Source organism: Podarcis vaucheri (genome assembly GCF_965113315.1).
Source record: "Podarcis vaucheri genome assembly, chromosome: 15".
Taxonomy (NCBI): domain Eukaryota; kingdom Metazoa; phylum Chordata; class Lepidosauria; order Squamata; family Lacertidae; genus Podarcis; species Podarcis vaucheri.
This window is the reverse complement of record NC_138753.1, coordinates 39,675,712-39,701,165: the sequence shown is the minus strand read 5'-3', so window position 1 is coordinate 39,701,165 and position 25,454 is coordinate 39,675,712. Positions and strand designations below refer to the sequence as shown.

At 44.2% G+C, this 25,454-nt stretch overlaps 1 protein-coding gene across 1 annotated transcript; it reads right to left on the bottom strand.

The window, feature by feature from the left end:
* Positions 1–3,596: 3,596 nt before the first annotated feature.
* On the bottom strand, positions 3,597–18,174 carry EIF4EBP1 (eukaryotic translation initiation factor 4E binding protein 1). Its single transcript, XM_082200731.1, has 3 exons — positions 17,968–18,174; positions 5,606–5,779; positions 3,597–4,601 (listed from the first exon to the last, which is right to left on the bottom strand). The coding sequence occupies exons 1-3, from the start codon at positions 18,125–18,127 to the stop codon at positions 4,570–4,572; spliced, it is 366 nt and encodes a 121-aa protein (XP_082056857.1). The 5' UTR covers positions 18,128–18,174; the 3' UTR covers positions 3,597–4,569.
* Between the last annotated feature and the right edge of the window lie 7,280 nt (positions 18,175–25,454).

Below are 25,454 nucleotides of genomic sequence, written 5' to 3'. Positions count from 1 at the left end.
TTGAGGTATTTTTCTTCTTCTAAAAAATATAAAGCAGAGTCAAAATTCTTTCTTTCTATCTATCTATCTATCTATCTATCTATCATCTATCTATCTATCTATCTATCTATCTATCTATCTATCTATCTATCTATCTATCTATTCCTGTTTCTCACCAACCTTGTTGATTGCAGCAGCCTCATTTAGAAGGGGAGGCAAGCTTTGTTTTTGTTGCCATTGTTAAAACATAGGGAGCTGGAAACCTTTGCAAATCATCCTAGAGTTCTCCCAGTAGATCCCTGATCTGCCTTCTGACCTCCCCTGATTTAGCATACCAACTGGAGCCTTGCATATCTTAGTGTGTGTCTCCATTCCTCATCATCTTAACCCTTTATATCCCTGCCAGATCACTTTGGGGGAGTCTCTTTGGGTGATCCCCCATGGCTCAGGTGCACAGGTTGTAACTACTAGAAACTGTGCGTTCAGTGTTGTGGGCCCAAGCCTGTGGAACTTCCTCCCACTTGAACCTAGGCAGGCACACTCCTTGATGAACTTCCTATTGCAGCTTGCATTTTAAGTTAGCATTTGGTGTGGCTTTGTGACTAATTTTTATTGCTCTTATTCTCTCTCTCTCTCTCTCTCTCTCTGTGTGTGTGTGTTTGTAGTTTTATATACATTGCTTAGAAATGTTAATGGAGCTAATGAAGTTCTAACAGTGGAGAAGGGTCCATGTGGGTGAATGGAGCCCTGCGCCACCAAACTCAGTCTGCCTTCAGCCAGTGCCCATCTGCCTGTCTTACCAGTCCAAAGAGCGGAGGGTTGCCTTCCTTCTCCTTTGCCTCAGTGTCGCCCTTGTAGACTTCAGCAGGGAGGGGCTCAAAAATAGAAATAGTTGGTTCCACTTGCATTAGTTCCACTTCTCATTAGCTCTGGCTCCCCCTGCTGTTGGCCTCCCTCCTTTCCGCTCTACCAGACCCAATGGGCACCAGTCACCACTGATATAACACATGATTTATACTAAGTCAGGGGTCAGCAAACGTTTTCAGCAGGGGGGCAGTCCACTGTCCCTCAGACCTTGTGGGGGGCCGGACTATATTTTTTTTTTGGGGGAAATGAACGAATTCCTATGCCCCACAAATAACTCAGAGATGCATTTTAAATAAAAGCACACATTCTACTCATGTAAAAACACCAGGCAGGCCCCACAAATAGTGCAGAGATGTGTTTTAAATAAAAGGACACATTCTACTCATGTAAAAACACACTGATTCTCTGACCGTCCGTGGGCTGGATTTAGAAGGGGATTGGGCCGCATCCAGCCCCCGGGGCCTTAGTTTGCCTATCCACTAAGTGGTCCCCCAATCCTCAAATCCATCTGTAGGGACCACCATCTGGGAACCTTTCCTAAACTGAAAGAGGAAAGGGATAAGAGAACACATGCAAAAAAAAAAAGAAAGGGGGGGGATAAATAGAGAAAAGACATAAAGGAAGATTTCACAGACAGAGGGAAAGAAATGCCAGAATGTTTAAGCTACCAGCCTGTAGTAAATGACTTGGGCATTATAAAATTGCATTTGATGGCTCTTTCGGACAAGAATATTTGAAGTGCAGTGTTGGAGATTTTATGGAAGTTCTTGCAACTTGCAAGCCGTTATGTTGGCATTCATCTGTCTCAAGAGATAATGGACTTCCAGGGGTGGGCAGCGTGTATGGAGATCCTGGGCTGCCCAGATCACTCTCTCAGCCTCACTAATGTGGTCCAGAGTAAAGGAAATACATTTAGCACCAGTCTGACCATTTATAATCATTCATACTGGCTTAGCTGGCTAAACCAGGTGAGCATAGCCCAGGGTTGCCATATTCTGAAGAGCAAAAAGGAGCACATGTAGGTGGGCAGAGGGGGGAGGGAGAAAAATAGTTGTAATAGTGTGTGTGAAGTAAAAGATAAAAGGTGTATTGAAATATTTAATAATGGTAATAAAAAATGAAAATAAAAAGGGTGATTATTAAAAGATGTCAGTGAAAGTATAAGAGATGTCAGAAAAGTAGAGTAGAAAGAGAAGGGGAGATATAATTAAAAGAAGGGGATTCCCCCCCCCCTTTTCCCTGGAGAAAAGGGGGGGAAACCCCAGTTTCTTTAATTTTAAGTGATGGTTGTATTACAGAAATCTAATACACTGGATTGATGCCTGTCTTTACTGAGATTGATGCTAATATTTTATTGTTGCAGCTGAACTGGAGTCTTTGGGCAAAGGGCAGAATATCAGTTTTAAAAATAACTAACTGAACCATCCAGGATTTTGCTGCTAAATTCTTCACACTCATTTACAAATAGCATCTTACTCTATTGTCTTGACAGCTATTCAAGTGTTAACGTTGGAAGGTTTCAATCTGCCCTTTGGGCAACTGAAATTCAGGACATTTTCAGGAGAGAATGCACAAAGGCAGATAGCTCACCTAAAGCACACACACATATAGTGCTCTTTTTCTAAAAAAAACATTTAGGGGCACATTTTCCTGCTCATATTGAAATATTGCCCCTCAGTGAGGCCAAACTTAGATTCACAAAATGTTTAGGGGTATGCCTACCCCTGCATCCCCCCAGAAAAAAGCACTGTACATATATATCTGAAAGTTTTGTCAACTGTTGCTTTTTATGCCATTAGCAGATTAGCCTTTCTAAACTCCTTGAAATCTCTTTATTAGACTCTCTCCATTTTTGCTTTTAACAAAGAAAAAAACAGATCACTAAAGTTCCATCTCTCATCAGTTACAGGAAACACAATCTATGGTAGCAGAATCATTTTTAAAAATGGCTTATAGAATTGTGCCATTTATAGTGTAGAGTGTGTGTGTGAAACTTACACATTTTCCAAGGAAAGATTGAGATCTTCTAATTCAGGGATGGGGAAGCACATTGGGCAAAAACAGTGTTCGAAACTCCCCTTGTTCTAGGCGCATTTTGGGACAGGAAATTTCATTAGCACAAGCAGTTTCTGAGCACTGCGGCGAAGATTTCAGATTAAAACTGCAGTGGAAGGAAAGGAGCACCTTTTTCTGTCTCCCCACTTCCAGCTACTCTCTGAAGACTGAAGAAGAGACCCTCTTAAGAATATTGGGGGGGGGGGAGGGAGGGCAGAGGAAGGACTAGACCATGTGAAAAACGAACATAATATTTTAGTTGAGTTCATTCATTTTCTGCTTTGTTTTCCTGTTCTATAAAAAAAAGTGCGCCCAGACAGTCCGTTGTTGTGCCCATAACCTAGGTTTAAGGTGCCATTTACTGTAGCTCTTAGCTTTCATATCTCAGTTTCTAACACTGGACAAAATATTCCTGCACTGCATAGATGACCCTCATGATCCCTACCAACTTAACAATTCCATGATCTACCATCTATGATCCTGTTACCCTCCAGATGCTGACAGACTACACCTCTCACAATTCCCAAGCACTGGCCTGGGCTGATGGGAACTGTAGTCACAGCATCTGAAGGGCACCAATTCAGAAAAGGCTCTTTCTTATGTGTTCTTTGACAGTGTATGATTAGCCCAGGCGCCCATTGGATTGGATAGTTTGTGCAACATTACTAATAATGGGAAACCATTTCCTCCAAAGCTTAGAGCAATTGTAAAGTTTTATTTCTTTATTTTTAAAGTACAGTGAATAATGTGTACATATTTCCATGAAAGTGTATGCAGCCCTTTAAAAAGTAAGAAAGATAGCAGGCTACCCCCTTTCCCACAGCAATACTTTCTCATTCCAATAGTTTTTGAAAATCCACGTCTCTTTGAAGCAAGTGATCTTGCCCTCTCCAACACATTCAGGATTATTTTTTTAAAAGAAGTGTTTCTACCAGAGTGAAATTGACCAGAACCTGCTGATAATGTCTAATTAATTCCAGCATGCCATTAATTTGTATGGTACTAGGAAACGTTTCTACAGATAAGACAACAGGAAAACCGATTTAACAAGCATGGTTCTCTCTTTTTCCGCTCTATTTGTAGAAGTTTATCAAGATACCAATGCTGGGCTGGTGCTTGTGCTGCAAAAAAGCTTAAGGCAGAAAGTTGTTCTGTCAATTTACAAAAACAACTTAATTGTGCACCGCATCCGTTGATCTCATTTCTTGTGAACAGTGATGAGATAACAATCGTAGAGCACGTTGCATAGACAAGTGATGTGATTGGAAGAGTGACCCACCACTGTATTAATCCCCCAGATCAGGCATAATTTTATATCTGTCCTTGCTTGGCAGCACAGACATTCACGAACAAAGGCACTGGAACTCAAGGGCCAGAATTACACAGAGCGTTCCACCTCTCCATCATGCCAATGCTCTTCATTGGCCGCCTTCCCACCACCACCACACAGAGAGGCTCTGCCAAGTGTTTCCAGTCCTTATGTAACAGGAAATCTCCTCTTCCTCCCAGAAAAGTAATAATAATTAATGGACCTTCCATCTTGGAAAGCTTTGCAAAGCGTGGGCTATTCTACGAGCCCCACTTGTTTTGGAAGCATCACCGATTTCGCGTCTTCACTGGAAAAGTGTGTCTATCTATATGCATAGATATATTTCAGGGGGCAGGTTTTCAGATATCCATGTCAAACTGGGCTTCCTCACCTGCAAAAGAAAAAGAAATTGCTGATGAATTCCAAGTTTTGCATATATTAACTTGATGTTACCTACTGCTTAAGTGTCGAAAGATTTAAGGCACCTAGTTCTGGACACAATGTGTTCCTTGAGACAGCTGGAAAAAGGAATGACTTCAAAGGTTGGCAGCCTTTAATCCATTTAATATTTTCAGCATGACTATGAACAAACAAATGGCATTGCCACCTTTGATAAGGATGGTCAGGTGGTAGAAAAAGCTTTCAATGTTCTTTGCCTGCAACGGAGAACAATGTGTTCTCTCAAAAGCTGATATTCATTTGGCTTGAGCAATATTGTGCTATGGGAAAGCAACCTTGCAAGGTACCCTTAACCTTTGCATTTCCAGGCAGCTTTACCAGTTCTCATCTCGATGTGCTGGACTACAGCTTCCCTTCATCCCTGACTGTTGGTCCTGCTGGCCTGGGATAATGAGAGTTGTAGTGCAACAATTCCCGGAATGTACTGCATTTGAAACCCCTGCTCTCACACATTTTAACACTATCTCATTTTAATGCACAGTTTGAGACCCACTTGGCTCACTCAACACAGTCCACTGGCCACATATTTGGGGCCTTGCTTGATTCCAAAGCCCCCTGGACTAAGTGCTCGCTGGTGGGTTCCTTACACTGATAAGCCCCCTTACCTGACAGTGGTGGCAGCAACAGCACCCTGGAGCACTTGACACCGTTCTACTCTAGGGTACTGTGAACCATTAAAACTGGAGGCTCACAGACATGGCTGCCCAATGTAGAGAGCTCCACTGGAGCTCTGAGAACTTTGCACTTGCCCTTGGATTCCAGGAGCTGACTCAGGCCTGGGTCTCCCTCGTTCTCCTATTTTGCAATCCTAGGCAGGCAACAACACACAGGGTTGAGGGCGCTCCTGATGGACCACCATAACCGGCTGCTGGGTAAGATCAGTGCAACCTGTGATTAAAACGATGGCACTTTAGGACACAGCAACAGATCACTCACCTGAGCCTGGTGGCTTCTCCTCCTCAGCGTGGATGAGAGTGGTCTCGGTCCCAAGGATTTCGACAGCTGGGCTTGTAACACCTGGAATGTCTGGAAGGTCACAAGGTGGTGTTTTGGCAACTGGAGAATTCCGACACTCCATTAAAAATTTGCGGTCGTATATAATGCGTGTGCCTAGGAAAGAGAGACAACCACAAATCACTGCTTTCATCCCGGGGAGGAGGTAAGGAAGGACTTTTTGGTCTGGAAACAAATTCCAGAGGGGTAGGCATGTTAAAGTGTGTTCTTCATCCAAGTGCTATAGGCTATATTACACTCTTGCATTTCACGGCATCAGGTTTGCACACACTCCTCTCAAGCACCTATTTTGGACCACTGTGTTCAATACCATTGCTTATACCAAGTGTGGGCATTACAGGGAACTGTGGTTAATTTAAAACTGGAAGGAGAGGAGGAGAGGGGTGGGGAACCTTTTTCAGAAGGATGGCCACTTTCCCTTCTGGGGGCCTCTGATCCAGAGGTAAAAGTGGGCAGAACAACAAATGTAAAATAAACCTTTGTACAGTATGTTAGTTTCTACACAAACTCTATTCAAGCCGGCATGGGGCATTATCAGAGTTCTGTCTTCACCCTTTGACAGCTTAGTGGCATTTAACAGAGGGGTCAGTTGCCAATGTGAAGTCATGAGCTGAGTTAAAAAATGAATAAATATATCCAATAAGTTGGCTGATTCATATGGTGCAAATGAGATATTTCCCCCATCTCTGACACAAATGCAATTAAATGTTTATCTTCTGCCATGTTGTAGAGATGGCAGTTGCTTCCAGAGAGAATTAAAAGGAGGCATATCTATAAACAGCAGCCAAATCTCAAAACGTGTACTCAGGATTGGATGGAAGAAAGACGACCCCAAATACAGTTTTAAAGAACAAAACACACTCTCCAAAAGCCATCATCAGTCAATGAAATCTTTTTTCTGGATTGACTGTCAATACCTAGCAACAGTTGGTGCAACAATTGTAAGTGTGAGCCTTGAAGAGCCCAATTCAAGTCTCACTTTGGTCCTAGCTACACTCCAAATAAGCGAATAAAGGTGAAGACGACAGGCAGCAGTTGAAGCAATTGAAGCAGGCGAAACTCAGCATCTTTTCTTCCTTCTCGCTTCTCCATTCAACCCCCCCCCCCACACTGAAGCAGCTTTCCCCTTTACTAAAACAATAAAAAAGATCATCAGGGTTTTATTACACACATTTGCATTGAACGTGCCAGAAACGCTCTCAGCCATAAACCTACTCAGTGGGCTTTAGGCAAACTGCCACCTGCTCCTCTTGTGAACTGCAGGCTGTGAGAGCCAAGAATTTTAGACTATTAAGGGGGTGCAACCCTCCAAAAACTGAGGCCTGAGGGTGCTCAGTAGCTATGGAATGTTGACAGTCAGCTGGAGAAGAAAAACAGAGAAGTGGGGTAGAGACTGGCTACCCTGAACATCCCATTTGGGGATAAGGATAAGGAAGTAAGAGAAGCCCTGCTGGATCGGACAAAGTCCCATCTAGTTCCACATCCTGTTCTCAGTGGTCAAATAGATGCCCATGGGAAGCACTACATACGATAGGTGATAGGATATAATGCAATGCTTTGTTGCAAGTTTCACTTGCCAGGAAAATACTGCCGTACTTTGCAGCGCTGTTGCAAGGATTATTGATGTAATGAACATGAAGTGCTCCGAACATTATAAAGCACCATGTGTCTGCTTTAGCCTGCTCAAAGCATAGTGTGTGGGCTAGGTCCTGGGAGAGCTGGGTTCAAAAGCCAATTCAGCCATGAAGATCAGTGGATCTCAGCCTAGCCTACCTCAGAGGGCTGTTGTGAGCATGAAATGGGAGGGTGAACCTTGTAGTCCATTTGGAAGAAAGGAGGCCTATAAATGTCACTTCTGCAATTCACTGAGCCGAGTGAAACAGACCTCTTCAAACAAAACAGAGGCTCTATGTGTATGTGTGGTGAGGAAAGGCTTTTCGAAACTCAGCATGGAAGAACTGGTGCTAAATAATCTTCCAACACAGTAGCAGTATTTCGAAATCCAGCTAGTATCCGCAGATCACGGGCAGAGTCACCCGTTGAGACTACGCCCCACATTAAACAGCCGTTAATCAAGGTCCTGGAGCCAAGCCTTGTCAGTTATTACAGCTGCCAACCGATGGAACACTTGCAGAACAACACCAGTTTTCCTAGAAGTGTTGTCAGTGTACCAGTTACCGCAGGGACATTTCATAACGGGTTCACTGGAGGACTCCATCCATGAGTTTACAGTCAAGTCACATATCTAAAGATCTAGTCTGCTAAAGCAAATACGGGACAGGGAGCACAACAAGCTTGTGCCATTATACAAATGGGATTGGCAGAAACCCACAGGTTGTGTTTTGCCATGTCTCAATGTTTTCATTTTTGAAGTGGTCAATAGCACCCCCTCCCACTTAGCCCATTAAGTTTTCAGCTGTTTTCTAGAGCCAAATTTCACTGGGCATACAAGGTGGGATTTTTGACCTTTCCCCTTTGAACAACTGCTGCCCACATTGGAACTGTGCTTGAAACCCACCCCCCGCCCCAGTGCCAAGTGATTGGGATGTAAGCTCATACATATAGCTCAAGTCAACCTCATCTTTGCCTAAGCTGTAAAAACTGCTTTGCTGGTGGTTTGCATGTGCTTTTACTAAATAATAAATACTCTGTCAGATAGCGTGTCTCAGGGTTACCAGGCAAGGGTCCATCAAATTTACCTGCTAACCCAGCCTTTCTCAAACTTGGGTCCCCATATGTTGTTGGACTACAACTCCCATCACCATTACCAATGACCACTGGTCCTGGTCGCTAGGGATGATGGGAGTTGTAGTCCAACATCTGGGGAAACAAGTTTGAAAGAGGCAGTCTAACAAATTATTTTGGCTGGAGATGCCAGAGATCGAACCAGGGATTTTCTTTATGTAAGGCAAATGCTCGGCAGATCAGCCTTCATTTAACAGAGAATTCTCATTTGTGGTGACTGTTTTTCTGCAAAGTGTACACCGCCCTGAAGGTATATAATGATAAGAGGGAACCCTTTTACATGAATATACAGTTGCATGAGCTTGTATGCACATGCTGGTGTGTGCATTTCAGGGAAGGGCTAATATGCATTTCTCATTGAACAATTTAATTCTGAAACCGTGTAATGGAGGTGGTATTTTTTAGTACTTGGAAGCAAGCCCCATTTAACTCAACAGGACTTACTTCTGTGTAATCAAGTACAGGGTTGCCCTTCTAAATCTCCCCCTGCCCCCAATTACTTCTTTAAAACTGCTTTCATTTTATGTGCAAATTTATATAGTTTTAATTGCTCAGATAAACCCCACACATATAATTTACTAGGATTTTTTTTACAAAACAGTGTCCAAAAGCCATTCAAACAATCTGCTTTGTGACTCTTGTATGTTCCTATGGCATAATGATGCTTGTGTGCCATGATTTAAAGTCAGAAACTCTCACTCTACAACAGGTGTGGGGAACTTGTGGTTCTCTGAATGTTACTGGACTCCAACTCCCATGAGACCCAGCAATCCTCCCTGGGTCTCGTGAGAGCTAGAATCCAAGAACGTCTGGAAAACCACAGGCTCCACATCACTGATTGACAAGAACGGTGCACCATGGGCTTTCCTAACCTGGTGCCCCCCCAGATGTCCCAGACAACAACTCACAAGGTGCTGGAGGGCTCCAAATTGGAAAAGCTCATCTACGAGATCTCGACCTGACCCAATGGCCTTTTCCAACACAGCAAGCACTGGGGGCCTATTTCCATTAGCACTGTGTGGTGGCAGTGAGGAAAACACTTGTCCATTTCAATGCCCCTTTGCTACTTCAGCCCAAGAACAGGCAGTCATGCACACCCATCACCATGCCCAGTTTTTAGCCTTTCACTCTGTATGCTGTTTTTCAAGCGTTTGTGACTGATTGCCAAAAGCTGAACCTGCCCTTTCCCAGAGACCGCCATGTGCTGAGATTCTGCTCTAAGGGGGCACGTCATTCAGTTACCACTTATGCAGGAACACCTTCGATGCTGGCAAGCCTCTCAACAGCAATCCGAGACAGTTAAAAACAAGCCACGAATAGGACCGTCGGCCACATACTTATTGCTCAGCAGCAATAAGATTTATTTTGGACTTTTGATGGGCCAAGGCCTGTTGATGTGCAACACATATGCAGAGCCGGGGGGGGGGGTCACAGAGGTAACTAAAGCCATGGAATCTAAAAGCTGCATTGGCAGGACATTGCCACAGCATTAGTTTACACCAGGCATGTCCAAAGTCCGTTTCGGGGGCCTATTCCGGCCCGCTGGTCGGTGTAATCTGGCCCCTGTGGCAGTTAATTTCCTGGGGTAAAATCCTAAAAAAAAACCTCAACAGCTTCAACCCTAAAAAAGGATCAACAACTTTGGTTGGCCCTTCAAAACTGGCCCTCTTTGAAAAAAGTTTGGACACTTTACACAAACCAGAATTAAATGGGCTCCCTTCCCTGACATATCAAGGGAGCCACGTACTTAGGTCAGCTTCTTGTTCTCACTTCCCCATACTGAGCTCTGCCGCAATCGACAAACAACAGTTTTGATCAGGTCAGCTGTTCTGTTTGTCCCTCTCAGTTCTCTCTCTCTCTCTCTCCCACTCTCTATAAGCCTCGGTTAGAAAGTCAAAGGTCAGAGCTGTTGATACCAGCGTGACTAAACCCCTTTCTCTGTCCAGGTTACAATTTAGAGGAGTGAGAGAAGTGTTGGTCAAGGTGACATTTCTGGACTTGGCTGTAGACTTGCAAGCAACTCAGTAGATGCACTATGGCCAGCCACACTCCACTTCCCAATTTATAGTTGCAGTTCTCCTACACAACAATGGGCCGTGTGTGGAAGAGGGGGCTGTTGCTAGACTCCCATCGTCCCTGACCAGTGACCATGTTAGTTGGGGTTGATCAGGGTTGGAGTGTAACATCTTCCCCACCTCGCAGCAGATGAGAGCTTTCTAAACTTTTCACGTTGGCATGCATCATTTTGCAACATGGTAATTCAGTTCTAGTAGCAAACAGGAGGTTAAACTAACCCCTTTCCGGCCCTGGGAGGAGCACGGGGAGTATTCGCGTGACACACAGTTTGGAAAGCTCTGCAGTACACCATCACCTCTCCTCTCCTTCCCAGCAAAGCTTTCAGGTGAATTCTGCCTTTTCCACGCTTACTCCCCAATAGCACAGCTAACAAAGGAAACAAGCAGCATTCACATAAGCACACACTTTTAGATTGAACGGTTTCTGGCCATATTCTAGGAAGGATCCAGGTGCTGGTTTGCTGGGTTTAGATGTAATGGCAGACTACCATTTGCCACCAAGTCAAAAGCAAAGCATGCAAAGATAATAGGGAGAAAAGTGTGTAATCTATCACAGGGTTTCCCCACCCAATGCCAAACCATGCCTTGGCATAAGATTTTGAGAACTTCAATTTTAGAACCAGAGCTTGCATGTAGGTTTGATTTTATGCCTAGTTCCTATTCCTTGAGAATAACAACTGCAAACCTTCCTCCAAGGAGCAACTGCAGGCAATTCATTGTATTGTATTATTTTATTTTTATTTTACAAGGTTGTTATTGTACTTCACAATATCTTAACCTATTACACTATTTGTAAGAATGGATTCCGAATATTAATTCAATTTGTCCATGGCAAGTCTGCATTTATATGCACGTTGTTCATACGTTGCGAGTTTGTAAAAGTCTACAATCCAATCGTAGAAGGGAGATGCATTTTTATTTTTCCAATTCATCAGTATCAGGCTTTTTGCTGTGGTAAGGGCACGTAATGTACTGTATTATTTTAATTTAATACCAGCTCTTTATCCTCAGATCCCAGGACGAGTTACAACAATTTAAAATACAACAATAAACACAGTTTAAAAAACTAATAATTGCAAAAGCTACTAGGGCCAAGCAAGAGACTACTAGGGTAACTCTCATCTACTTTCACAGTACATATTATTCAGCAAAACTCATTTTACCCTGTAGTCAACGCCTCAGATCAGTAGCCAGCTGCCAAACTTCACACAAGATGGCAAAGCTCAGTTTGTATGCAAAACTAAGCGTGAATGAACAAGTGTTGTGGCTATACAGAGCAAAACTCGCAGCCACTCCTCCTCTGGTACTGCTGCTGCTGTGCTGCCTGGAGCAAAACGATGGCTTGGCTTAGCATTATGTGCAAACTCAGGCTCATGGGGTGTTTTCCACAAATAAACCATGTGCAGTTAGCGAGGAACAATTCTTGGCTGCAGCTCATGGTTGGTTTGGAGAAAGGCAAACTACAAGTCCAGGTTCACATGAAATGTTAAGTCAAACCATGGCTTAGCGCTGCTGTTTGTGGCAAACTAGGATGTAGAACGCTTTTGAAGTACAGTGGTACCGCCGGTTATGAACTTAATTTGTTCCGGAGGTCCGTTCTTAACCTGAGGCGTGCTTTCGCTAGTGGGGCCTTGCGCTGCTGGCACGCGACTTCTGCTCACATCCTGGGGCAAAGTTTGCTACCAGGAGCACCTACTTCCGGATTAGCGGAGCTTGTTACTCAAAGCATTCGTAAGGAGGATGGTACATAACCTGGGGTTCCACTGCAGCCAGAAGAGCAGTTTTGACTTTGCTGGATGTGCCACAAACATTTACAGTCGTACCTTGGATCCCAAACACCCTGGAACTCGGATGTTTCGGCTTCCAAACGTACCAAACCCGGAAGTGATTGTTCCTGTTTGTGAACTTTCTTTTGGAACTCAAATGTCTGACCGGGCTTCTGCGACTTCAGTTTTTGAACATTTTGGAAGCTGAACGGACTTTTGGAATGGATCCTGTTCAACTTCCAAGGTACAACTGCATTTCCTTTAGCCTCCAGGCTTCTAAATAACCATAAACCTGGTCACCTGAAGGGAATAAGAGTCATGCATGGAAGAAATTTGAAGACTACTTAAAGAAATATTGTAAAATTAATGAATGTTAGAAAGATGTTGGATAGAAATTAAGTGGTTTCCAGCTGTAATGCTTTAGGAGATATGAAAAAAAAGGGATTATAAATGGGTAAAAATTTTATGGTAAGGATTTGCTGAGCTAAAAAACTGAACTGGAATACAAAGAAGGGAAGTATGAGGAGGTTGGAGGAAATAAGGGTATGGAAGTTATGTTATTGAAAATTAATGTGTGTTTTTAACTGCTTATTATTTTGCATGTTTATTTTTCATTTTTTCTTATATTTAAATTTTTTCTCTCAATAAATATCTTTTAAAAAAAGAGAGTCACGTCCAGGCAACCAAGATGGATAGCCTTTGTATACAGCAATTTCCAAAGTGCTTTCCATGATGGAATCCACAGTGCACGAAGCAACTGAGTTTCTCATAGACAGAAGACAGCATTGTCGCCGTCTGCTGAAATACAGCTGAGCTGCTAATGATGCAAGCCTACGCACAATTGCTACAGAGCGAGTACCATTGAACTTACTGTGCTAGACGAATATGGGAAGGATTGCACTACAAGAAAATGTCAGATTTGTGGAGAAAGGCTGCAGAGTTATTAACTTTAAAGACTAGTTAAATCCAAGTCAAATACTTAAATCAAAAATGAAACAATTGTGCATTTAGTTTCAAATAATAATAATCCGCATAGCACTGATTAAATCAAGAACATACTTTATGACCTCAGCACAACCACTGGGCATCTTATCTAACCTGACACTATAAAAGATAGACAAAAATAATTTGGTACTAACGTGAAGTATCTGTCACTTAACAGCAGCCATTCTATCAGGCTGAGGGACAGAAAGGAAGCAGAACTATCCCATATGGTCTTCGGAGACACCAGATGCCTTTGGCTCTCCCTCAACTGTTACCTTGCAGCAGCTGTACCAGCAGGTACCTGAATCGTTTATATGCCAACTAATTGTTCTAAGAATGCTGCAACTTTAAAAACTAGTGCCTGAATTTACTTTCTTCTCTCCCCCCATTCCTTCTGCCTTTTTGTTGTGCTTTTTAGACTGCAAACACAAGGGCAGAGACTGTCCTGTTTTTTTATTGACCCATAAGCCACTCTGTGAGGATTTTCTGCAGAAAAACGGGGTAAAAAGGCTTTAAATAAAGTAAAATTATAGTGGTGCAGTAAAATATTCTAGGTTCTAGGACTTCTGACTCTGAGCAGAGAACCCAAGGCTCTCATTTCAGGTTTCTACTAATTAGCAGACAGCAATAACTTGTTAAGTATGTTTAATTCCCAGCTTACAAACTCCAGAAGAATAGCCATGCATTTTGTAGCACCTAAAGCAGGCACCCCCAAACTCGGCCCTCCAGATGTTTTGGGACTACAACTCCCATCATCCCTAGCTAACAGGACCAGTGGTCAGAGATCATGGGAATTGTAGTTCCAAAACAATTGGCGGGCCGAGTTTGGGGATGCCTGACCTAAAGAGTAACAGATGCAGAAGGTCATTATGGCATAAGATTATGTCCAATACAGCCCACTTAGTCAGTTGCATGAAGCATCACCCTGCTCTGAATTTGAATATTTGAATTTTGCATGGAAATGTCACGAACTGTACCTGTATCTCATATTTTTTGACCCCGTGCTTACTATTTCCCCCCTCTATGCCTAAGCGGTATGTACAAATGCACAGCCTGCCAATCAAGGGGTAATAGTTCATGCCTCTGACAAAGTGGTCTCTACTATGACACAACAATGTGGTTTCTGGTCCACAACAACCTTTCAATCTAGAGCAACAAGACTGTTTAAACACATTTCCAACAAGTTAAACACTGTAAGCGATGCTAACACTCAGGAAGTTTATGCACAGTCTGGAGCCTTCCACGAACCGTCAAAGAAGCTTTTACATTGCTCACTAAGCAAATCACTTCTGTTCTTTGCAAGATACCTGCTCCATTATATTTGTGCGTTGCTACATGCTACAAAACAGTTAATGTTATGAAGCAGTCTGGGTGGCTGCCAAGGAATCATGCTTCACACAAAAACAAACAAAGCCAGGCATGCCTCTTCCACGCCCCATGTCCCTGGTGCGTGGATTCAGCTTGCTGATTCTTGCAAGGCCACGGCACCTGTGCATATCTCACACCAATCCTTGACCTGTGTGCTTAGCAGGTGTGGGGCAACCAAACTTGGGTGTACCATACTGTATTTTCTCAGGCATTGCTTCCTGTCAAGTTTTGCATAAAAGCGCTAAAGCAGAGATAGGGAACATGTGGCTGTCCATGTTGGCCTACAACTCCCATAATTCCCGTCCATTGGCCTCTCTGGCTGGGACTGATGGGAGCTGGGGTCCAACAACATCTTGAGAGCCACAAGTTCTCTATGAGCTATAGCAGGGTTTCCCAAATTTGGGTCTTCAGCTGTTTTCGGACTCCAGTGCCCGTCATCCCTAGCTAGCAGGAGCAATGGTCAGGGATGATGGGAATTGTAGTCCAAAAAAACTGCTGGGGACCCAAGTTTGGGAAACCCTGAACTACATACAGGGATGCAGGAAGCTTCACCAGTTGATCACATTTTCAGGTGCACAAGGCTATTCTAGCTACTTTACCCTCTGGTCCTCAACTACTCATATCAACAGTAAGACTTTCAGACAGAAAAGGACATGCCCAAAGAATTAAATTTTGCCTTTGCATGTCTGCCACACAGTTTAACTCGGTTCAAACAATCTATTTAAAAAAAAAAATGCTTTTAGTTGACAACAGCGTACAGATTTTAAAGCCTGGCAACATTTCTGCATGGGGAACCAGAGAAGTTTGCACACAGATGGATATTAGTCAAATAAAAGAAATTACTAGCATTCCTCAGCACGGCTCGTTCTCTTGGACTGATATAACAATAAAGCTACTGAACAGTTTTTATTCAAAAACAACCCATTAGAATTACTACATCGGCGCTTATAACAGAATGTTCTCCACACTGGAAGGATCTCTGTATTTTTTACTTCCAGTAATTTATGAACAGGTATTGCTGTGGACATTTGCTCAGCAATGTTAATAAATTGGAAGGGGCAATGGACTAAAGGCTGCTCATTATCTTTTATTCTTATCATTCTGGGGACGTTTCGGCAGCCTTTGATTAAACCATTGTACACAGATAAACTCTGGAAAAAGTTATACACATGACAGCTTAGAGGACTATGGCCGTCCTTTATGTAGGCAAACATAATTTGCTGTTCACAATTTTGTATGCTGTTTTATAAACTCTGATGGTGCTCTGATGGTGTTTCCTGCTTGGCAGGGGGTTGGACTCGATGGCCCTTGTGGTCTATTCCAACTCTATGATTCTATGATTTCTATGAAACTGGAATTTAAGTCCTCTGCACTGTGCTAGGCGACTTAAGGCTGGTGTTCTAACCACGTCCACTCAGAAGTAAGTCCCATTGAATTCCACAGGTATTCCATGGTATTAGGATTGTAGCCTAAGCAAACAAATACACTTGAGCCTCCAGAACTGCTCTCCGCTAATGCCAATATAATCATTTAATATCAACTGTCTCATGCCTGACAGAAAGCAACAGCTTTTTTTCTGACAGACCCGTAGACATAATTCCACAAATCATGCCCTGCTCAGCCATCACCCAGTTCCAGAAAGTCACATTCTTTTCAAGAGAATGTGTCTGACATAACAATAAACACAGAGAAGGCAGAAACAGTCTTTAACTGAATCATAGTGCTGGTTCAGACAAATAAGTGCTGCCTCAGCTGTTGCATCCTTATTATTTCGAGATGTAGCTCTTCCACTTTCAGTGCATGGTCTTGAGCGAGCCCCCAATATGAAACACCATGCCAAATTATGTGCCCTGTGTTCAGGCATTTTCACTGGTGCCTTAAGTCACTCCAAGTTAAATTCCTCACCTAAGTGCATTTCCTAGCATCTAAGAAATTCACTACTTTGTTCTCAACATCAGGGGTGGCAAAAAGCCTAATAATCTGCATGGAGTGCTGCAGGACCCCTGTAAATTCAGAGTCGCCTGAACTATGCACATGATCCCTAGCCCAAATACTTCCAAAGAACAAATATGTTCCACTCTTGTATTCTCCGGCAGTCCCTCCCCACTCCCCAACCTGGGGGTACCCATTCTCTGCCCCTGAACACAAAGCCTCTTTGAAGGCACGCACCAACCAGGCTTAATCTGCACCGTTTGCAATCAGTTGTTTTGGTTTCAGCCATTTGTGCACTGAAGCCAAGGACAGAAAGCTTTTAAACCAAAGACTTGTTTCACAGCATAAAGACAAAACATTTCTCCACACAATGAAGATCATTTCTGACGTTTTAGGCTTGCTCTCTTGTGTTAGGTAATTAGTTCCATGACCTCAAATTAACAGAATTATACACTATCTTCCCCTGCCCACCTTCCAAACTCAATATTTATTCCTAATTGGTTATTATAATTCTAAAACAGGCAGTATCATGATTCAAGCCTGACCATAACTACTGTCCCCTACTGTCCCCTTCCCCAAAATCCCCATAACCAAGGATCCTCCATTTACTGTTGGCACGAAGTGGCAGTTCATCGTTTCAGGGAATGGTTGATTTCCAATAGGAAAATGCCACGTGTGTGTGTGGGTAATCTTAGCAAAAGGACACCAGCATATTCAATAATTTCTCCCCACGTAAGGAATAGTTTTGCCTTTAGTGCTGTGGTTAAGGCAGCACTCTGAATTTCACGGCTTTTACACCCTCTGGCTCCCTATACTTACTGGCCAATCTGTTAACGGAGAATCACACTTCATGCATGTGTGACCAAGGAAATCTTGTCTCCCTCTTTCTCCGCCTGCCCCCGACTTGAATATTACTTATGTGGTATTATAAAGAGGGGGATGACCCCGGTCTGGCTGAAGTTCGCCTTCATATTACCCACACCTATTCTCCAGTTCTTTCCCAGGAACAGACCCTGCCCTTCCGAGGATGCCCTGGGGATCCCAGTGCTTACTGCAAAAAGGATGTGGAGTGGCAGGGGAGCCTCGGCCCCCAATCCTTTCCCACCACCCCACTTCCCTCAAGAGCTCACACTGGTAAGGATGCACAGAGGCGCTCTTGCTCCCCTCTGATCAAGCCGCCTGCTTACCCGCCCGCAGCTGTCACTCTGCACATGTTTAGAGGCACTACTAGAGCTTGGTCTGAAGGGGGACCGCCGCACCGAGCCCTCCCTGGGAACGAGACTCTGCACATGCCCAGAGGCACTCCAGAGCTGCTTCCCACTGGAAGTGAGGGGGTGGGCGGAGGGGGGGCTGCTCAGGGGCGCTCTGCACATGCTCAGGGGCGCCCCCTCCCTCTCTCCCCTCGGCCGCTCACCGCCCGGCGTGGTCCCGAAGAGGGTTCCTCCGGGCGTGGTGCTGTAGTCGCCGGGAGGCAGCGCGGCTCCGTCGGGAAGGATCAGCCGCTTGGCGGGGATATCCCTGCCCAGCGTCGGGCCCTGAGGCGGGTGAGGGCGGCAGCAGCTGGCGGCGGACATGGCGGAGGCGCTGGCGGAGCAGAAGACGCGCGACCAGGCGCTCGCTCTCCCTCTCGGTCCCAGCGCCCCACGGCCACGCCCACTCGGTTTACGGCGCCGCGCAAAGCACGGCGGGAAGCGTAGTCCTCAGGGGCGGAGGGACGCAAGGAGCCCCCGCCCCTTTGCCTCACGTCACGGCGGGAAGCGCAGGCCTCAGGGAGGGAAAGAAAATGGGAGCGGTCCTCTGGTCCCGCCCCTTGGTTTACGGCGCCGCGCAAAGCACGGCGGGAAGCGTAGTCCTCCAAGGAGGGAAGGGCGCTGGGAGCACGGTGTCGTTTGCACCAGAAGGGTCTCAAACTGGCATAGACTCAGGACTCGCCTCTGGCTTCCAGCGTGCAACTTTTAAAAAATTATTATTATTATTCAAAAAATTTAATTAATTTCCAAAAAAAATTAAAACAAACAAATAAACACACACACATACCTACATCCTGTTTATAATTAAACCAATCTTGGTAACATTGTTAAGTGACTTCCTCAAATCCCCCTGGTTGAATTCCATTATATATCATTTTAACAGTTTTCTCGCTCGTTTTCCATTTTTGGGCTAACAAAACACGAGCCGCAGTAGTAACATACCTAAATGACCTCTTTTGACACATGAGAATTTCAGTCTGAATTATCCCCGACAGAAAAGACTCTGGTTTTTTGGGTTTTTTTTTTAAAGTACTTTTAGACACCCCCCCAATTCATTATGGATTATTTCCCAATACTCTTTCACCCTTTTACAAGTCCACCACATATGAAAAAAACATTTCCTCTGCCTCTTTGAACCTCCAGGACTTATCTGATTCGGACTTATGCATCTTAGCAAGCCTACTCAGAGTTAAATACTATCTGTGAATCATTTTCAGGTAGTTCTCCTTCAAAGAATAACAAAACTTTTATGCACATCTGAGTCCTCTACTGCTCTCAATTTTTTGGTAATGCATTCCTCCATGTCCCTTGTAATTTCCCCTTTCTTTCACGTTTTTAGACATTTCCATTCTCCTGCCCCTCCCCTGCACCAACCCTCCCCCCTCAATTCATCTCATTTTCTTATTGCTGCTTCTTTGTTCCAGGTCTTTGGTCTGTTCCGTCCCCTTGTGGCCCAGCTCACTTTCCCTGTGTTCTCCTAAGAAAAGTTTGGGTGGCCTTTAGAACCACTTGTGAACCCCATGCGGTGTCAGATTTTGCAGCTTTCCCTTCTTCTCACCGTTCTTTTGCTCCACCTCTCCCCCCCCCCATCTCCCATTCTTTGGTCTCTGTGTGACCTTGCCATTGTGTCAAACTTCACCTGTTGGGGTGACGATCAAGGGCGTGTGGAAGAATCAAATCCTTACATATGGCCATTCCCCAAGTCTCTCTCACACAAGAAGAGCCAAGAATGGAGGAAACATAGTATAGGGTTGGCTCACTAGTGCAGAGGTGGGGAACCTGGGGCCTTCCAGATACTTTTGGACTTCATCTCCCATCAGCCCCAGCTGGCACCAGTGGCGTAGCGTGGGTTGCCAGCACCCGGGGCAAGGCAAGTAATTTGCGCCCCCTAACCCGTGGATTTGCGCCCCCTAACCCTAACCCCCAGATGTTGCGCCCGGTGCGGCCGGCCCCCCCTGCACCCCCCACGCTACGCCACTGGCTGGCACAGCCAGTGGTCAGGATGGATGGGAGTTACAGTCCCAAAACATCTGGAGAGTCACATGTTCTCCAATCCTGCACTAGCCTTCACATCCAAACATTAAGAATGTAGAAGCTGTTAGTTGCCACTGTTAGCTTTAGCTTTTATGAATTTGTCAAATCCTCTTTTGAAGCCATCCAAATTGGTGCCTGTCGCTGCTTCTTGCGGGAGGATCAAATGCCACCATTTAACTCTGTGCTATGTCAAGAAGTATGGGGTTTTTTGGTACCTCTCATGTACCTAGAAAGAGAAGACTCCCAAGACCCAAACCAGTTAAAGAGGGGTGTGGTGATCCCCTGGGTCTGTTATACTATTTGGAAATACCTCAGGAGTGTAATTGGGTAACTGACAGAAAGTACCACCTTGTTTAAGAACCAGAGTACGTTGGTACCGCGGGTTAAGAACTTAATTTGTTCTGGAGGTCTGTTCTTAACCTGAAACTGTTCTTAACCTGAGGTACCACTTTAGCTAATGGGGCCTCTTGCTGCTGCTGCGCCACTGCTGCACGATTTCTGTTTTCATCCCGAAGCAAAGTTCTTAACCCGAGGTACTATTTCTGGGTTAGCAGAGTCTGTAACCTGAAACGTCTGTAACCTGAAATGTCTGTAACCTGAGGTACCACTGTATTAAGTTGTAAACATCTAACTAACTTAAGGACCTGAAGTAAAATAACTCCAAATAAGCTGAGTGTTTTCCATTTAGTGTGGAAACCTGTAACAACTACCTGAAGTGTAATAACTGAATTTAAGCAACTTAAGTTTGAAAGAAGCTATGAATTTACTTCCTTGTTTAGAAGCCTGTAACATCCTTTAGTTTTAGTATAATTATTAATAAGTTAACCATTTCCCGAAAGAACATTACTTCCTGATAACAACCTTTGTTTTATCTACTTTGTTCTGTAAAATATTTTTTTCTTATTTGTTCTGCTTTTGCCTGAGTTTCCAAGTATCTAAGAATTCCCTCACACAAAATCCAAAAGATAACCTGTGGTGGTTAGAAATGTATTTATGGAGGAGGGGAGTTTGTTGCAGCATCCAAGGGTCTGGTGAGGAGGGCAGTGAATCTCAGCTGGGTTGTTCCCATGAAGAGCCCTTCCAAGTCTTTGGGACCTTCAACCAGTGCTCAAACTGTCTAACTGCTGGTGTTGGGACTAGTCTCTCCCCCACCCTTTTAATACCTTTGGCTCTTAACATCAAGAAAACCAGTGTGTTGTGGTGACTGGAGTGTTGGAAAAGGACCTGGAACACCGTAGTTCAAATCCTTACTTAGTCTGGAAGCTTACTTGGTGATCTTTGGCCAGTCACAGTCTCTCAGCTTAACCTCCTTTGCAGGGTTGTTGTGGAGAGGAGAACCATGCTCACCTTGAACTCCTTGGAGGAAAGCTGTGATATACATGCAATGATAACTAAAAATAGGCAATTGAGGTGCAGAAAATGGGAGTAACAAAGTTTTGTTTACTGGCTGAGGATTGTTTCCTGGCTTAATTTCTAATTTCTGTGTGCCAGACTATAGTTAAAGGCAGATGAACAGGGATGGTTAAAAACGAAAAGAAAAGAAAGTTGGCAACACTGGTAAGAAATGTATGTTCTTAGCTTGGATGGTATAAAAGAAGATCTTCATTATGGCAGTTAGCAAGCTTAATGCTGCAGCGTCCAAACACATTTAGGCGTGAACGAGTCCAACTGGACACAATGGGACTTACTGTAGCTCCAAGTAAACGTTAACCAGATTGCACTGTAAATATGCAAAGTATATGGTAATATGCATGTGGTTGTATCTGCTTCATGAGCATGACACAAACTCTCTTTCCACTGAGATACGCATGTGCATGCTCCATTGCTGTGCAAAGGGTATTCAGGGTACCAGTGCAAACTTACAGTTTGGCTGACTCAATGTTTCTGTGAATGACGTTCTCTCTGCTGTTCCTAATAGCTGGGCAATGTTAACCTAAAAAAGAAAGAAAGAAAGAAAGAGATTTATTGCCTAGGGGATGAATTGAAGTGGGTGGTCAGCAAGACCACCTAACTGCTCTGAATCCAGTGTGGTCCATGCCTAGCCATCTGTAGGTGTGCCCCACTGTGCCTTTGGCACATCAGTTGGCTGATGAAAGCAGGGCCACATGTTTGCATTCATATCTGAAAGGTAATTGTTATATCTCTGTGACTCTGCTAGCCCCATGCTCTGCTCTGCCTCTTTCTGCCAACTTGAGTGTAAACTTCCACTGGGTAAAATGTCACTAATAGAGAAGGGAAGAGGAAACTGCCTAAGCAGTGTGTCAACTCAAAAGGATCTGTCACTGTCATTCGCTGTTGGGAAATGTCCTGACATTTTCAATGGCTATGGTTCTTGAGTACTTACTTTATTTTTATTCTTGCAGAAGGTCTGTTTATTATTGGAACAGGAAATATGGTCAGAATAGTTCTTTAGAAGCATTATGAGGCTGACGAGTGTAAAATAACATCAGCACGAATTGCATATTTTGCTTCATTATCACGTATATTGCTGCAGCTATCTATCCAACATACACATTGGTATATTTCTGCTTTTCTGATTGGTTATCCACTGGGACATGCAGATGTAGCATTAAAGTGTGAAAACTCTCTTTCTCTCTCATTTCTAAATTTATTTTGATATTCAATTTTACAAGGGGAAGCTTTATATTATGCTAGTACATCAGCAGAAATATGTATCAAAAACAGTACAGTCTTCAACCACACACTGATTAAAAGCTCGGGTATTTAACAAAGTACATTGCACTGCATAGATGGAGTGTGCAATTTGTGTGGATTGCAAGACAAGAAAGTAAAAAAAGGACAGTCTATTTCTGTAATGGGAATTGTAGTTGCTTGTGTGTAAGTCACCGACTTCCCTAAACTGCTTGTTGTTTAAACCTTTCCCTAACTGAAGCGCACTCCTGTGCGTCTGCTTCAGTCGCTGGCAGAATCCGTTAGTGGGTGTTTCCTAAATTTTTTCCAACATAAGAATTCCTTGACAGCCAGTCTCCGCCTAGCCTCTCTGCGTGGAAGCCTTCTGCGCAGAGTAGGCGTGCCCAGTGGTGGTCCGGCACTCTCCCCACTGATCTCACTGGAAGAGTCCCAGAGCCTTCCCTCCAAAGTGCTCTCATCCCCTCCTTCCTTCTTGGTGTCACCTTGATTCCCTTCCCCCTCGGAAACCCCCTCTCTCTCCTTGCTGGTTCCCTCTCCTGCACTATCGGGGCGACTTCTCTCTCTGCTGGTCTCCGATGTCAGTTCCCTGACAATTTCCATAAAATTGTTGGTGTCTTGAGTTCCATTTAAAGCTTTCATATATTTTGTAAGTTTCGCCCTTAATGCTGCTGTCCATTTTGCCTTTTGTCTCCATGGAGAAAGTTGCATGTTTGACGAGCTTTTCCAGTTTTGTGCCACCAGTTTCTACTAATGGGCTGCCATGCGTAGAAATGTAATTAATTCCTTAGAATGCAGCTCCTTTTGTTCCTCATGGAAGACAGTCGGCAAAGCTGTTCGGCAAAGCTGAACTGAACTGAACTGAACTGTGAACTGTCTGTTTTGTAAAGAGACTTATTTCATTGAATATATTTCTGCTCAGAATGTTTGAACTTTATCACCACATATGAAATACTCTCCTGATCTCTGTGCCTCCTCGCCAAGAGAGGTGTGAAGAAAATGGATTAATATGATTACAGTTTTGTGGTGTGAAGTGTGGTGTGAAGTGAAGTGAAAATATTTTCCTGGCTTTTTGTGGAGGCGAATCACATGGTTTTTTGCAAGTTGCACCAGTTGGCCTTGATGGGCACTTGTAGCAGCAGATTTCCTGCACCAGCCTTTCCTTGATGGAATCACACCCATAGCAAGTAAAACGGCAAATAATTTCACCCAATTATTAGCTTATAGAAGCAGAAATGAGTGCCTATCCAGTTGCACTGGATCATTACAAGTGGTGCTGTGGTCTAAACAACTAAGCCTCTTGGGCTTGCTGATCAGAAGATCTGCGGTTCGAATCCCTGCGATGGAGTGAGCTCCTGTTGCTCTGTCCCAGCTCATGGCAACCTAGCAGTTTGAAAGCACGCCAAAGTGCAAGTAGATAAATAGGTACCGCTGTGGTGGGGTGGTAAACAGCATTTCTGTGCGCTCTGGCACTCATCACGGTCCTCTGTGCACCAGTAGCAGTTTAGTCATGCTGGCCACATGACCCAGAAAACTTTCTGTGGACAAACACCGGCTCCTTGGGCCAGTAAACGAGATGAGCACCTCAACCCCATACAGTAGTCACCTTTGACTGAACTTAACCATCGAGGGGTCCTTTACTTTTTACCTTTACAGCAATTGATCATTTATATTCCTGCACAGCTTGTGTGGAAAAAAAAAAGAAGTGGAAGAAAAGAGACTGGTAACATTTTATTCTAAACTGATCTTCATTTTTCAGAATCCAGAGGTGTTTACATAGCATGCTGGTGCCCTCTGCTGACCTTCCATGTGAATGCTACTTGGACAGTCTTGTGCATTCAAGCTCATGGCCCTATAATAGTGAATAATCAAGAAATTGTGTTATAAGTGAGTTCCCTCCCCTGCTCTTGGTGTCTCTTGAAAATGGGTTATAGGGGCTGAGCTGGACTTATTCCTTCAGGCTTCAGTCCACAAGGCAGACTCACCTGGGAGCAAGTCCCATTGAACTCAGTGGGACTTAATTCTGAGTACACATGCATAAGGTTGCACTGCACACCCCAGATTGTCCTGACTATGAATGCTAACTGTGAATATTCCAATTATTTATGTCTTGATTTGCACCAGCTGGTCCTCCTGGTAGTCCTCCTCGTCTTCCTGACTAGCCTTCACCTTGGCTAGAATCCAGATCTCTGTGCAAAAAGGTGTCACATGATAGTCTGTTAACAACAGTGTTATTTGTGCATGCTTTTCATGGGATTTATGGAGACATAGAATCAACCCAGAGCAGTCAGAACTTAAAGACTGCCAGGTACATCTAAAATAATTTGGACTGAGCAATTGGGCAAAATACTATTTACATGCTTCCTTGCCTTATAGTTTATTCCTTAAGCCTGTAGGAATATAGGAAGCTGCCTAACACTGAGTCTGATGCATGGTCCACCTGCTCAGTATTGCCTACAATAAGTGGCAATGACCTCCCAGGATTTCCCGCAGGGTTCTCTCCCAGAGAGATGCCAGGGATTGAACCTAGACCTACTCCATGAAAAACTGGAGTTCCTTCAATGGGCTAAAGCCCACACTTCAGCTGTAGTGCTGTGGCCTGGCAGTGCCCAACTGGCAACAAGTTCCATAACTGTGGAGGGGATATAGAGAATGTCACCCTTTTAGGACATGCCGGATTAGCTTCCTGAGATGATGGCCTCATTCTACCTCACAGCAGGGATGGCCCTATGGCCTTGGTCAGTACATGCTGTAATCACAATGCATTGTTCCTGAGTGAAATCAAGAATCATCCCTTGGTGGAAGTTCTGGCACTGGTTCAATGGGACTTGAGGGAGTACGCTGCATTCAGATGTCATGATAAACCATGGTTTGGTGTTACAAGAATGAACCACAGCAAACTCTCATGCTCACAAGATTTCAAGAAGTCCTGAAGGTATCACTTCAGCTTGCCATTTCTCCTGAACTT